This window comes from Chenopodium album, chromosome 7 (genome assembly GCF_948465745.1).
Source record: "Chenopodium album chromosome 7, dcCheAlbu1.1, whole genome shotgun sequence".
NCBI classification, from domain to species: domain Eukaryota; kingdom Viridiplantae; phylum Streptophyta; class Magnoliopsida; order Caryophyllales; family Amaranthaceae; genus Chenopodium; species Chenopodium album.
The window spans coordinates 76,761,174-76,776,060 of NC_137840.1; the positions used below are offsets into that span (position 1 = coordinate 76,761,174).

General features: G+C 34.2%; 2 protein-coding genes across 2 annotated transcripts; both read left to right on the forward strand.

Moving 5' to 3' along the window:
• The first annotated feature begins 1,472 nt into the window (after nucleotides 1-1,472).
• On the forward strand, nucleotides 1,473-4,211 carry LOC145640716 (uncharacterized). Its single transcript, XM_081691946.1, has one exon. It carries the CDS (start codon nucleotides 1,473-1,475, stop codon nucleotides 4,209-4,211), a length of 2,739 nt encoding a protein of 912 aa, XP_081548072.1.
• Nucleotides 4,212-10,149: 5,938 nt separating this feature from the next.
• LOC145638652 (uncharacterized) lies at nucleotides 10,150-14,359 on the forward strand. The gene is made up of 6 exons (XM_081689644.1): nucleotides 10,150-10,686; nucleotides 10,857-10,989; nucleotides 11,457-11,583; nucleotides 12,402-12,441; nucleotides 12,538-12,817; nucleotides 13,444-14,359. The coding sequence occupies exons 1-6, from the start codon at nucleotides 10,432-10,434 to the stop codon at nucleotides 13,536-13,538; spliced, it is 930 nt and encodes a 309-aa protein (XP_081545770.1). The 5' UTR covers nucleotides 10,150-10,431; the 3' UTR covers nucleotides 13,539-14,359.
• Nucleotides 14,360-14,887: the final 528 nt, after the last annotated feature.

The following is a 14,887-nucleotide window of genomic DNA, read 5'->3' on the forward strand; positions in this document are numbered from 1 at the left end:
GCACACGTGTCGCAACCTGATTGGTTCAAAAGTAAATAAAAAAAAAAAAACAAAACAAAAAAAAAATGAAAAAAAAAACTATACTAAACCACCCAATACCCAACGGCAGCCCGCAGCCAGCCACCCCCTTCCCCCGGAGCACCGGCCACCCAAAGCAACAGCCCCATGCCCCCACCATCTCTCTTCTCTCGCGCACCAAAGTAGGGGAAAGGAAAGGAACCCCCACGGTGGCAGAGGCCGCGCTCGCGACGAACATGGGCTGCTCTGTTCGAATTGTCGAACACTTGTTGAGGGCGGTTGCGGGTCATGGTGAAGCAGTGGGTTTCTAATTGGGGCTGCTGCGCGCGATTTGTGGTGATTTTGGTGATGATGGCTGGGAGCAGAGGTGGTGCGGTGGCCGTGAGAAGGGTTGATTGCGGTGGTGATTGCTAATAATAGGTGCAACGAGAACAGGGATGGGGAAGATTAGGTGGGTTTTTCAGGGTGGGGGAGTGGTGGGCGTCGTTTTCCGGCAGCGGTGGAGAGTTTTTTGGGGGTGGGGGCAATTTTCTGGCGGGGTGGGGGTGGGGGAGGGGTGTTTACCGGGATAGGGGTGGGGGGGCTGGGTTTGGTAATTTTTTTATTTTTTTTTAAATTTTTGTTTTTATTTTATTTTTCTTTTTTAAAAAAAAATTTTTGGACCTATCACGTGAGGACACGTGTCTGGTGACTTGCTATATCAGGTTAGATGACCGGTTGGGTGCAATAGAAATTAATACCCCCTAAAGTTGGGAGTGATAGATAATAAACGAAAGTTGGGATTAATTTGGGCGGACGAGGCAAAGTTCAGATTAATGGGAGCAATTTTTCCTAATAAATTAGCTAGTTTGGGAATTAAAATTTATAATTAGCTATTTTGGTAAATACTTTTGTTAAACTAGTCGTTTTGGTAAAACATCCCTTTATGTACAACCGGTTACATCTATATTTAATGTGTCTTCGCGACTAGTACGTGCTTTTCTAGGTTGAGACTTCATAAGTGATTTGTCATAATCATGCATGCTATTATTCAATTTGTTACATATGTTGCATTATTTTTTATTTAGTTAATTATACTTAGCTTCATCTTAATTTCGAACCAAAAGCACCTCACATTAAATTTGTTGTCTATAGGAAGTTTAAGAGATAACTATTTCCTATTAGTAACGTACAACCAGTTTATTTTGTAATTAATGCTTCTCTAGTTCCTAGGTAACACTCTTTTTCTCAGCTTTAGAGCAGACTGTATATATTCTAGACAGAGCTTTGTATCAAAAGCAGGGGGAATCGTCATATATCATCCCCAATTTTATCATGGTATCAAAGCCTAGGGTTTAAGATCCAATTTTTCTACCCTCAATTTTTTTTTTCTTTTTCTTCACATATTGAATTTCTAGGTTCCTTCTGTTCAACCTTTTTCACACAAGAGTTTTTATTTCATTTTTTTTCTCACAATGACGGGAGGCGAGACAAATGTGAAGGCACCAATGCTAATTCATGACCCCTCTTCAATTTATTATCTTCATCCTTCTGAAGGCACAGGTATGTCTATTACCAAGTATATTTTGAATGGAGATAATTATGATGTGTGGGCTTTGGCAGTCATGAATGGATTAGAGGGTAAGAACAAACAAGGTTTTATTAATGGTGAAATTGCTAAACCAATTGATGAAACATCACATGAATTTATTGCTTGGCGTTCAAATAATTCGACTATATGTGGCTGGTTGTTTAATTCTATTGACGTCTCTATCCAACCTAGTGTTGTTGGTCATAAAATAGCAATTGATATGTGGAATGATATCAAGGAACGTTATGCTGTCATGAATGGCCCTCGTATTCATCAACTGAAAACTGAGTATCATACACTTCGTCAAAAAGGCTTGACTGTTGTCAATTACTACAATAAATTCAAGTCTCTTTGGGATGCTTTATATGGTGTTGAAGATATAACTTGTGGTTGTAGTTGTGCTGCTGCTACTAAGATTCGACTTAGGGTCGAGCGTGACAAAACTCATGATTTTCTTATGGGTTTAGATGATGAGGAATTTCGTAGTATTCGAACTCAGATTTTAGGGATGGATCCTTTTCCTGTACTTAACCGTGCCTTCTCCTTAGTCACACAAGAGGAGAGACACAAAAATATTATTCGAGGTCGGGATGATAAGAATGATATTTTGAGCTTTGCTGTGCAATCTCCAACACCTGGTGTGGCTACTACTCAACCAAGGTTTGCACCCTTATCACAACCACCTCTAGCTCCTCTTACTTGTACTTATTGTGACAAAATCGGTCATGACTATGACCATTGCTTTGAGCGTCTTGGTTACCCAACAAGCACTCGTGGTCGTGGACGTGGTCGATGGGGCAGTCGTAGTCGAGGGGGAGGTCGAGGACAGCCAAGAAACAACAAGGCTAACACTCTACCAACGGCAAATGCTGCATCAGCGTCCAATGTAGCAGCACCCTCTTCTTTAGCTCCTGCTTTTACTCCAGACCAAGTGCAACGCATACTCCATCTCCTTGATTCACCCTCTGCATCAACTATGAATGGTAAGAAAATGTTTGATAATGGTATTTGGGTACTACATAGTGGGGCCTCCCACCACATGACAAGGACATTGGAATTTTTATTTGATTGTGTTGATTTAACTCATCAACCTGTGAACTTGCCAAATGGAATGCAGACAAATGCAATAAAGCAAGGGAGTGTTCATTTGAGTACAGAAATAGTACTCCACAATGTCTTATATGTCCCAAATATCAAATGCAATCTTATTTCTGTGGGAAAATTAGCTGTTGAATCTCCCTGTGTTGTGACTTTTACTGACAAATTGTGTGTGATTCAGGATTGCAATACGAGGACGTCGATTGGAATGGGTGAGCTTAGAAATGGGGTGTATTATTTCAAGTCTGTGGCACAAGAGGCTCGTGTTTGTGTGACTACTGCTGATACTACTTTGCTCCTTCATCAAAGGCTTGGACATCCTTCTAGTCAGACTATGTCTCTTATTTCTAGTTCTTGTAGAAATAGCAAAATTAAGAAAATGTTGGATGCTTGTGATGTTTGTTATCGAGCAAAACAAACTCGTACTATTTTTCCTATTAGTGATAATAAAAATTCGGAACTTTTTGGTTTGATTCATTGTGATCTTTGGGGTCCATATACAAAATCTTGTTCTACAGGTTCTCACTACTTTCTCACTATTGTTGATGATATTCTCACTGTTTTGGTCTATGTCGATGATATTTTGGTAGCTGGTAACAACTCAGCTCTTTGCTCGTCTTTTAAGCGGTATTTGAATGATTGTTTTAAGCTAAAAGACTTGGGTCCTCTTAAGTATTTTTTGGGTATTGAATGTGCTCGATCTTCGGAAGGAATGTTTTTGTCTCAACGCAAATATACGCTTGACATTCTTGCTGAAACTGGTTTAGGGTCTTGCAAACCAGTAGATACTCCATTACCTCAGAATCATAAGTTGGCTCTTGCTTCAGGTCCTCTGTATCAAGATCTTGCCAAATATCGACGTATCATTGGCCGCCTCATTTATCTCACCATCACTCGCCCAGACATCTCTTATTCTGTCCACATTCTATCTCAATTTATGCAATCTCCACTGCAAGAACATTACGAGGCAGCAATTCGAGTCTTGCGATACCTTAAAACTCATCCTGGTCAAGGTGTGTTCCTTAGTTCAGACAATGATTTGCAACTATATGCTTATTGTGACTCCGATTGGGCGAGTTGCCCTATTTCACGTCGTTCAATTTCGGGCTATTTTCTCACCCTCGGCACTTCTCCTATTTCGTGGAAGACAAAGAAGCAAGCAACCGTGTCCCGTTCTTCGGCGGAAGCAGAGTACCGTTCCATGGCTTTTACTTGTGCCGAGGTCAAATGGTTACGCTCCTTCCTCTCATGCTTAGGTGTTTTTCATCGTCAACCAGTTCGCTTGTTTTGTGACAACCAAGCTGCACTCCACATTGCTGCAAACCCTGTTTTTCACGAACGAACTAAGCACATTGAGATCGATTGTCATTTTGTTCGAGAGCTCTTGGTTGCCGGGGTTATTAGTACAGCTCATATACGGACTTCTCTTCAACTAGCTGACATCTTCACTAAGGCACTAGGGACTGATCAATTTTACTTTCTTATGTCCAAGTTGGGTGTTCGTGATCCTCACACTCCCACTTGAGAGGGAGTATAGGAAGTTTAAGAGATAACTATTTCCTATTAGTAACGTACAGCCAGTTTATTTTGTAATTAATGCTTCTCTAGTTCCTAGGTAACACTCTTTTTCTCAGCTTTAGAGCAGACTGTATATATTCTAGACAGAGCTTTGTATCAAAAGCAGGGGGAATCGTCATATATCATCCCCAATTTTATCATTGTCATATATGTTGCATGTGTAAGATTATTGCGAAAAATATATGCAAATACAAAGTATAACGTGAATCACGTAATAAAGAACATGTTTTTAAACCATTTAGCTATTAGGGTAAATATTAAATACAATTATTAACATTATTTCATTAAGATAACATAAAGTTGGGATGAGATTGCATTATTGATATAAATTGTCAGATGCATGATGTACAATACAAAGTACTTCGTATATGTTACAAACTTATCTACCTAGCTACACCAAAATCCATTCTCATTATCGTTATTTTATTATCATACTTTTATATCCTAGCCTCATTACACGCTCATGGTCATTTAAAAAGTGTTTTTACTACTCTTTTTTTCTTGAGTATTTATTTTTTTTTTATAAAAAGTGTTAAGAGTGTGAGAGTGAAAATACTGATCTTGAGCATACTACTACGTAACTACCTATAACCATAATCTAACAGAACAACCGTTTTCCACTGTCAAAACTCATAAATAGAATTAACTAAATTAATAATAATAATTACTGTACTAAACTCTTGTATGATTTATATTTCTTCTGTTCTAAGTACGGACTATGACTGATGAATCCTTTATTTTATACTAACTTTTCAGTATTAAAAACCAATAATTATGCCTTTTTATGAATGCATGCGCATCTATATAAAGATGATCAAATAACGTCTTAAAAAGTAAATCATGAAAAGATGAGCATAATACGAAAAATAGTCGTACATTAAACTTCCTAATCAACATTATCATATTGTCAGGAATTAGTACTAACAATAAACATTGAGAAATGAAAATCTCAAGTAGTTGCTTGGTTTGCTAATTAATAATAATGCACCCCAAATACATTTGTTCCGTTGTTCGTATGTCTGACCATCATGCAATCACTAAAAGGCGATCTTAAGTTATGTCACCTCGGACACAAATAATTTAACTAACGAAAATATTAGTAATTTAATTAAGGGTTTGTGCTTATGTGAAACACTAATAATTTGACTTCATTATAAGCTCTCCATTTAGGAGTTTTATTTCCTCTTTTCTTATATTCCCGTGTATGGAGTGTGTTATACTTTGATTTAAAATATAACTTGTTTTCAAGAATACGGGCTTATACATCATGTCGTGCATTCATCAGAATAACATGTAATTCAAAATCAAGGTCGAGAATCATTACCTACTAGGGTATGCTACTAATTTAAATGAAATTGTAATTAAACTCATTTAAAAGAACAAAAGTCAAAATTTATTTAGAAAGTATAAACGCATTTACCTAGCTAGTCTTTAGAATTCAACCTAGAATCCTAGATGTGAAATACATAGCTGCTCATGATCATGTATATTTATTTAATAAATATCGTCTCATAATATGAAACACAAAACGCACATATACTTTTTCATAGTGGTCATCATATTGGTCAATCAAGGCTATATTTATTAAGTACTCGTAGTACCATCCCTAGTATCAAAGAGAATATACGCCTGGCTAACAAGCTGCAAAGTACTTCAAATCAAGTAAAATGTGTGATGTCTATAGACCTACACTTTGTTTTGATTCATTATTTAATTTCATGCAGTAGATCGAGACCGATATCAGATGTGCCCATCAAAATTAAAAACTTGAAGCCGATATAGGCATTTAATTTAAGTAGTAATACTCATTCATATATTCATATATAAAATCCGTAGTCCGTAATATATTATAATTATTTGGCCTAATCGGATTACGGAGTAACTAACACTTTTTTTTCCGGTTCTACTAATTTCTACTCGATATCTTTTTTATTTGAATGAATTACAAAAGTGATTTTTTTTTTTTTTTTTTTTTTTTTTTACAATTTCCTAGATTTTTTTGCAAAGAATAGTTGACTAGAATAACACTTAGCATTACAACATTATTTAGTGTATGTTTTTATTTACTGTATGTTAGATTAAATAAAACTACAGAGTATAGATTAAAATGAATACGATCATTTCTAATAATTTATCGTGGTGACTTTGGACGAGGAGGTCGTGGATGGATCATTCTTGCAAGTAACCTGTGAGCTATTTTTCCCAAGAGTACTTCCACCGTCGGAAGTACTACGAAGGATTGAGGGCTTATTCATATTTACTTAATTCCAGTTCAGTTCAGTTCAGGTCGTTTAGCTCCTAATTTCCCTCTCTCATAAAATATTCATTTCAGCTCAGTTCAGTTCAGTTAAGCTCCAATCAGTTCAGTTCAACTCAATTCAGTAAATATAAACATGCCCTAACAAATACCGACTATACTAATAATTGAGTGTAAGACTCCTTAAGACATGAAGTATGCAGCCTAGCCGCAGGCCAATTAGCCGCCAATACAGCCGACAAAGAATGGAAAATCAGTTAAGAGAAAAAATAAAATACGAGTAAAATAAGAAATGAAAAGATGAAAAAAGGACCTGGAATTTTATGTATTTTACGAAGAAAAAATTCAAAAGGTTAAGGTTTGACCGATCTATCAGAGTCATACAGATACTAACAGTACTGTAGTAGACAATAGACAGTGCAATACCGTTATTTGTGGGTAGTGACAGTCATGATTCCTGGTTTTTACTACCTGGCGTTTCTTCTTTTTTTTTTTTTTTTTTTTTTTTTAATTACTGGTAAATCTCATTCTTCTCTTCTCATTTGACCACTTCATTATTCTTATAATTTTATTTACTGTTTCTTTTTTCTTTTTTCTTTTTTAATGTATTTAATTCATTTTTACTAAGATTAGTTTTTGTAGTACATACTAACACACTTTGTATATAATTAAGTGGGGATGAATTTTGATTGTATTGTAGTTTAAAATATTTAAACTTTTTATTTACTAAATTCGAATTTTGAAAATGACTATGAATGATGCATGGCAACATGTGTGTGGGCCTTTGTGTTTGTATCTATGTCTGTTCACGTTTGCATACCTTGTTTATATTAGTCCAATCATATTAGTATGTTACATAAGTTTCCTTTCAACAAAAAAACAAAACGAAGTACATAAGCTCCCATAAAATACAACTGCATAAATGATAGTTTAGTAGTGTCCTTATCTTTGCAATTTTTTTTCTTTTAAGTATAGTAAAATGTTGAAGTATATCCTACTAAATAACACATGTAAGAGTCTCACGTTGATAAAAGAAGAGAGAGTTAAAACACTTTATAAGACTAAGAGGCTACTTCTCCTACTGCCATATGGTTTTGGGTTGAAATCTCATTTGGATTTGTGAAGTGAACTTTCTCTTTTGGTTTGCGGGTTCGGCCCAAACTCATATTTAACGTAAAAGAAGTGATCTCACAGGTATTTATATAGTCATTCAATAGAAATGAAAATTAATAAATGTTGATGAATTGCCCAAGTTGAGAACCAACCAGTGAATTGTGCGCATCCTATCCACTGATATGACAATTCCACCTTCGCAACTTGCTTTTGATTATAAATAAAAACAGTTGTCCATTACATTTTAATAAATAGACTGATCATAAATCTATGCATCTATCTTACATGCAACAAAATTATACTAACGAAGCTAAGCTACATACACCGTATGTTATTAAGAAACTAAGGCATAAAATATGTTATCAAGAAACTAAGGCATAAAATTCGATCTGGTCATGCTTTGGAAATTTGCTTTTTGATCTGAACTCCATCAGTAACTACATGTTGCTATAAATTTGTACGAAGTCTCACAACAACAACAACAACAAAAAAAAAAATGTACGATGTATAGTATATAGTATGCGTATATTTTAGCTCTAATGGTTATTATAGTCATCTCTCACTTTACGATACTTAACTGTTATTCCGTAAAAAGTTCACAATAGGGTATACTCCTTAACCCTAGATTTGGATCTGATGAGCAATTGTGCGTAAATAAGCCATAAAAACATTAGTTGTACCACATAAATCTATCTGGATAATTAGATGACATTATTCTTCCTAATTTTTTGTTATATGGGATGGGATCCCACCTCCAAAAACTTTTATGTCGACCGGAATTAAATTATCAGAGTATCAATTGTCAAATAAATACAGTATCGTATACCAACTTAACCTGACCCATCTCTCTTGTGCTTTTTCCGTTAATGGAACCTCCCACTGCTGTGCTGCATCATAAACATACTTAGAATGCTTAATTAAGGTATTCATTATTTGTGCTTTTATTTTATTATAATTATATTTATAATTTATAATGGGAGTGATTATTGTATAATGGCCTAATGGGAGTGATTTTTTAATTAGTATTCCCTACGTAATATTACTAATAAGTAATAACCATATATATATATATAAAGCATTAACAGATCATATTGTAAACTATTGGACATTAAAAATTACATAAAAAAAAATAAAAATTAGGGGTGAAGTTTGAATACAGCGAAGCAAAAGACCCCTCATTACCCTTTACGCAGCTTTCGTGGTCTATAAATTTGTACAAAAAGTTGGGGTTTAGATTGTTGATAAAAGCAAATATGAAGAGGACTTCTTTAAACTTAATTATGCGACTACTTCGTAATTAGATAGTACAAGACTGTTTTCGAAATAAAAAAGATAGTACTTGTATAAGACAATTCTCGATTGAGTGGCTTCATATCACCGGTTCTCATATATATAAGTGATACAACTATCATTAATTCTCCAAATATTTATGATTGTATGAAGAATAACATAGTTAGGGCATGTTCTCGTATAATTATTTTCAATTTAGTTCATTTCAGCTCTAATAAGTTCAGTTCAGCTCTAATAAATTTAGTTCAATTCGATCAGCTCTTAATTTCCTTTTCTTATAAAATATTCAATTCAGTTCAGCTCTAATAAGTTCAGTTTAGCTCAGTTCAGTCAATGCGAACAAGCCTTTATTGATTACCTAGACTTCAACTCTATCTTTAAAAAGTTCTTAAGTTTGTCGTTATCTTAGAAAGAAAAATATTTTCTCCACATATTATTCCACTTGTTTGTTCATATTACTAAATTGAGTGTGATGTACTCCGTATTTCACATGTATGAGTAGTGTACACTTTGTAATCTTATTGGATACCCTCTAGAAGTTGTACTTTGTGTCCCTTCTCTTGACAAGCTAGATAATTTTTTTTCCCTTTCATATTCATACTTCATACATTAATGTACGAAACTAGCCATTTAAAATACTCCATAGTCCGTACATATGAAGTATGAAGATAGCAAAGATTCTATTGTAATTCACTATATTGGCAAATAGGCTAGAGATAAACACGAGTTAAAAAAATTTCCATATAAACCCTAAATTTAACAAAAATATACTTTATTCAATATGATTTTTATTTTTTAAAATTTCTTTCCAATATACTCCTATACTTTTTTTTATCAAAAATTCTAAAACTCCTATAAAAAAAAAAAACTATTCTTAAGTACTTCGAATCAATTGTAAATATATAGTAATAAATATGCAGTAACAATTTACCATATAAATCGAACTACCCGTATAAAATGAATATTTAAAAAGTCCGTTCAACTATAAAAATACCATACTCATTAAAAAAAATGAGTCGGATTTATATAGAAGAGCCCTAAAAGATATGAATAGACAAACACTCTTTAGGCTGAAGGTGAACCCCAATTGTTGTGGGATCCCAACCCATAATCCCATCTCATTAGTAGCTTTCTCGTCTTGAACAGTTATTCAATTTCCAGCCAGGCATTATCTCAATAACACCATAGTGCGCGCACCCCCTACCCCTACCCGTACCCCCTCCGCATCTCTCTCTGTCCATATTTTATATTTCCTTATATAAATACTCTTTTATTATCCCTCTTCTATTTTTCTCTCTTTCTCTTGTCCTCTCTAACCCTCTTTTTTAGTCTCCTCCTTCAACTAATACTACACACAGTAATGATTTTGTCATTAACAACTTCAATTACTTCATCGTTTCTATGGAATCTCAATCGTGATTCTCATAACAATAATCGGTAGCATCAACCCACCTCGCTCTATATTTATTTAATTATATTTTTCAAGGGTTTTGTTTGAATTGTTATTATGTCTCGACAACAACAACAACAGCAGCAAAGGCAATTTCATATGATGGGAGGAAATTATAATAATAATAATTATTACGGAGGAGGTTCGCAATGGATGAATAATGATACAACTTATACAAAAATATTCGTGGGTGGTTTAGCTTGGGAAACTCAAAGAGAAACCATGAGAAAATACTTCGACCAATTTGGTGAGATCTTGGAAGCAGTCGTCATCACTGATAAGTCTACTGGAAGATCTAAAGGCTATGGCTTTGTAAGATTCCCCTTTTTCTTTCAACCATTCATTCTCTTAATTTCTGTAATTTCAACTAGAGATGTGACAACTAAATCCGAACTGAACCCAGGGTTAGGGTAATAACTAATAAGCAATAGATTGTTTTATTTGTATATGATAGAAATATGATTGTGTTTGTTTAATTTTAGGTGACGTTTAAAGAGCCAGAAGCTGCGTTTAGGGCTTGTCAAAATCCATCACCGGTTATTGATGGAAGAAGAGCCAATTGCAACCTTGCTTCTCTTGGTGCTCAGAAGAATCGCCCACCAACTCCTCAACATGGTTTGCATTTTTTTTATATTTGTAACGATATAATTTTCTCTCTCTAAATTTGAAGTGGGTTTGGGTTTGGTTGGATGATTTTGACCAATTTCAATGCAAACTTAACTGCATAGAAAAAGGCCATCATATGATTTTGGACCACAATACATGTGCTTCGTACATGTACTTAACAGTATTATACAGTATGAGAATGTTTGCATAATAATAGAATTCTAGGAAGTAAACGTTGAAGAATTTGACTGTTTAAGACTGTTACTATTGCATTGTACAGTATTTGACTTTTTGTTAAACATGATTAACATAATTCCATGTGATGATATAATGATCATGATTAGATTAACTGAACCTTTTGGTTTTTTATTTAGATTTTAGAACATGCATGCAAGAAATTTGTAAGAATTTTACTTTAGTTTAATTAATTTCTATTTCATTTCCGGTTTGGTTTGGTTTGAATTCGTCGAATACAGTTGCAGGAGGAGGAAGGTTTAGACCATCATCAGGTTTATTGAATGCACCTGCATATCCAGGTTCATCTTCATCACCATACTTTCATCAGCCTTCTGCTCAACCGCCCTACCCTTATTCAGCTTATGGGTGAGTTATTATGTTAATTACTTAATAGTTTTATGCTTCTAATTATCTTTCCACGGAATTCTTAATAGATTAATAGGACATCCGTTTTTATTAAACATGAAAATCTTAATGGAACGAAGAGAATAATTAACAAAAATAAGTTACTTGTAATTGTATAGTAGCTGCATTGTATATATTGAAATAGGTGTTATACTCATTTGAGGGGTGAGCTTGTTATTGGATGAATAAATGATCAAAATAAAAATATCACGGCCCCCATTTCCAGATACCTCAATGGTACTGATGTTGGAGCCAATAAAAATACCCTGGCATGCAATTTTTTTTTTTTTAATTAAAAAATAAAGATTGGTCAAAGACCCAAACTACTGTATTTGACTGCATAATGGCTGGCAAAGTGTTGCTTCACAGAGAGAGGAATTGATGTGAATGGGCAAATGCTGTTTTCTTTAAAGTTACCATTATTGGAGTCTGTCTAATTCAATTTTTCTTTTCATTTTTACATTATACGAGTATAATTTCTAGCAAACCTTCAACTGTCTACGATTCCACATGTTATTCAAAAATCCACATTTACTTATTCAAAAATCCCACATTTACTAAGTACAAGTATTTTACTATAGTACGGAACTACGATATACAATGAATTGCACAATATTTAGCTGGCATTTAGAAATAACTTGAACAACTTAGTGATTTATTGTAATGTACAACGATTACATATGATATGTGGTGGTTTAAATTTGTTGTCCTAGATCAAATTTCAAAATTTACTAATCCAATATGTTTCACTTTGTTTTTTTGTCATTGATTATTTGCAGATTCACTGGGTATGCACATGATACAATGTACCATCATATGGTAAGTAGTACTAGCTGCATGCATTGTTCTATTGTATGTAATTTCTTTCACTTTTATTTTATTTGTCAAATTTTAATGTAATCTTTTGAGTCACAGAATTACTATGGTGTATATGGACAACAATTTACACCTTACTACCCAACAACCAGAGGAGGAGCAGCAGCAACAGGAGGTGGTTCGGGGGCAATAGGGTACTTTCCCAATTATTACCCATATTATGGACCATATGCCCAAAGTAGCCAAGGTCATGGTTTTGGAGTCCAATATCCTCAGATGGTACAACAATACCCTATATTACCCCGGCATCTCAACTCCGCCGGGATCTTATCACTTCCCTCTTCAACTATGGCTTTGCCAACGACTACTACTTCTGCAGGTACGTATGTAAATATTTTTTTTATCATTTTTACATCTTTCATAGGCAGTCGACCTTATTTTTGGGATTGATTAAGATTTTAATTATTACCAGTATGTTGTTTGCCTTCATCCATTTTCATTCTCTTTTGATTTTTTCAATTTCTATTGTGGTAAAAAATGATGTGGCTTGCCACATGGAACTACCGGTCAAATGGTTATGTTTGGAAATTTAGGTGGCTCCACATCATTTGTTGTGCATTCTGTACTTTAGAGCGCTAAAAATACATGGAGTATGACAATGGTCCTTTGTACCATATGAAATGATGTTTATGCCCTGCCTAAATGGTCAATGTTGGCTTAGTTTTTACTTTGGTCCCGAATATTAAGCTTAGGTCATTTTTTTCATCTTTTGAAAAAGTCTATTTCATTCTCTAAAGTACCTAGATCGGTAAAATAAGAACATATGGCAACATTAACATCCCTAATGACTAATTCAACTTAAGTATGGGCAGTATGGATATTTAACCCCTTATTATTCAATCCTAACTAATTATTTTCATAACTTTTAACTTCATAATAATTATTTTATGTTGGTATAGGAAAGGTAGTACCGAGTAATATCTCAACTTATAATATTGGGTGCAGGTGTGACAACAACCGTAGGGGTACCAGTTGTATCTACAGGTCATCCTCAAGCCATAACCACTGGAGCAACTACTGAACAAATCTCATCTACCTAGCAGTTGTCCAATGTTATAAACACTAACACATTTCGCCATTAGTCATGATATGTGCGACAGCAAGAGCTTCAAGAATGTATGATCGGATTTTGATCATCTAACACCATTGTGCGCGATCACTCTACCGATCAATAGCTAGTATTGTTACACGTCAGCATTCCGTTATCATACATGTTTCATTTTAAGAAATATAGTTAGTTGTAGGAGTCATTTAGGAACATTAGGAAGGATGGTTAGGAGGAAATTATATTGGTTAATTTATTTTTTTTAAGCATATTTTTATAAGGTTGGAATCACATATTGGCATTGGTTTCAACCTTGGATACTCCTATATATGCCATGGAATGCATACAGCATCTCTAGGGCATAATCTTGTTCATATGGTAGGAGCAGAATTTTTAATAGTTGGTTCAAAAGGTTGGTTTTATGACTTTTGAGCCAAGAATTTGTTGGTTTTAATTATTTTATTTATAGGTGAAATTGGGAGGGGGAGATAGGGCTCAAACTCCTTGCCAAATAGTCAGGGTAACCAATGTAGGGCCATTTAAGTCCTTGATTGATCCAATTGTATTGTTAATTGAAAAAAAAAAAGGACCAGCTTGGATGGTTTGTCTACTTTAAATTCTTGTAGCAATTCTTTTATTCGTTCAAATCTAATTTGTATTATTCATAGTTAATATACATTTCGTCGCATTAGCATATGATTGACATATTTCATAGTATGTACGAGTAATATTATCGTTCTTTCCTATTTGATTTTTTTCAAAAGTTAGTTGAGATTTACTCATTACACCCATGTTTTGTTCTCATCTTTAACCCTGATGCCCTAAAGCAATTTTAATTGAAGAAGAAGATTACAAAGTTAAATATAAAAGATAAAAGATGTTAATTATATGAGATTCTCATTTACGAACAAACTATACAAGTACATGAAACCCCTTTTTGGCTGTAAAACTCGACTTCCTTTTTTCTTGTTGCTGTGTAGGATAATTAATCTGTCTTCATGTATGACTTTGGTCTAGTCTTTGTCTCCTTTTTAAGGAGCTACCTGTAGAATGAAATTGGTATCCAAGGGATCTTTAAAATTAAATGTAAAATTTTCAGTGATGATCGATCTCTAATTATAAGTTGAGCATGCAAGTCTACATCATATGTAATGGTCATGATTCCATAGGATTCCTACCACACTTGACAAAGAGGTTTCTAGTGTAAAAAGGGAAAGTAAAGGTATGGTATGTAAGAATCCTAAGCATATAGTAGTATCACAACACAATATACACAATTCATGTATAACTTTTTTTACAAGCTCGTGTCAAAGTATCAAAATCCGACACATCTAGTATCGAATG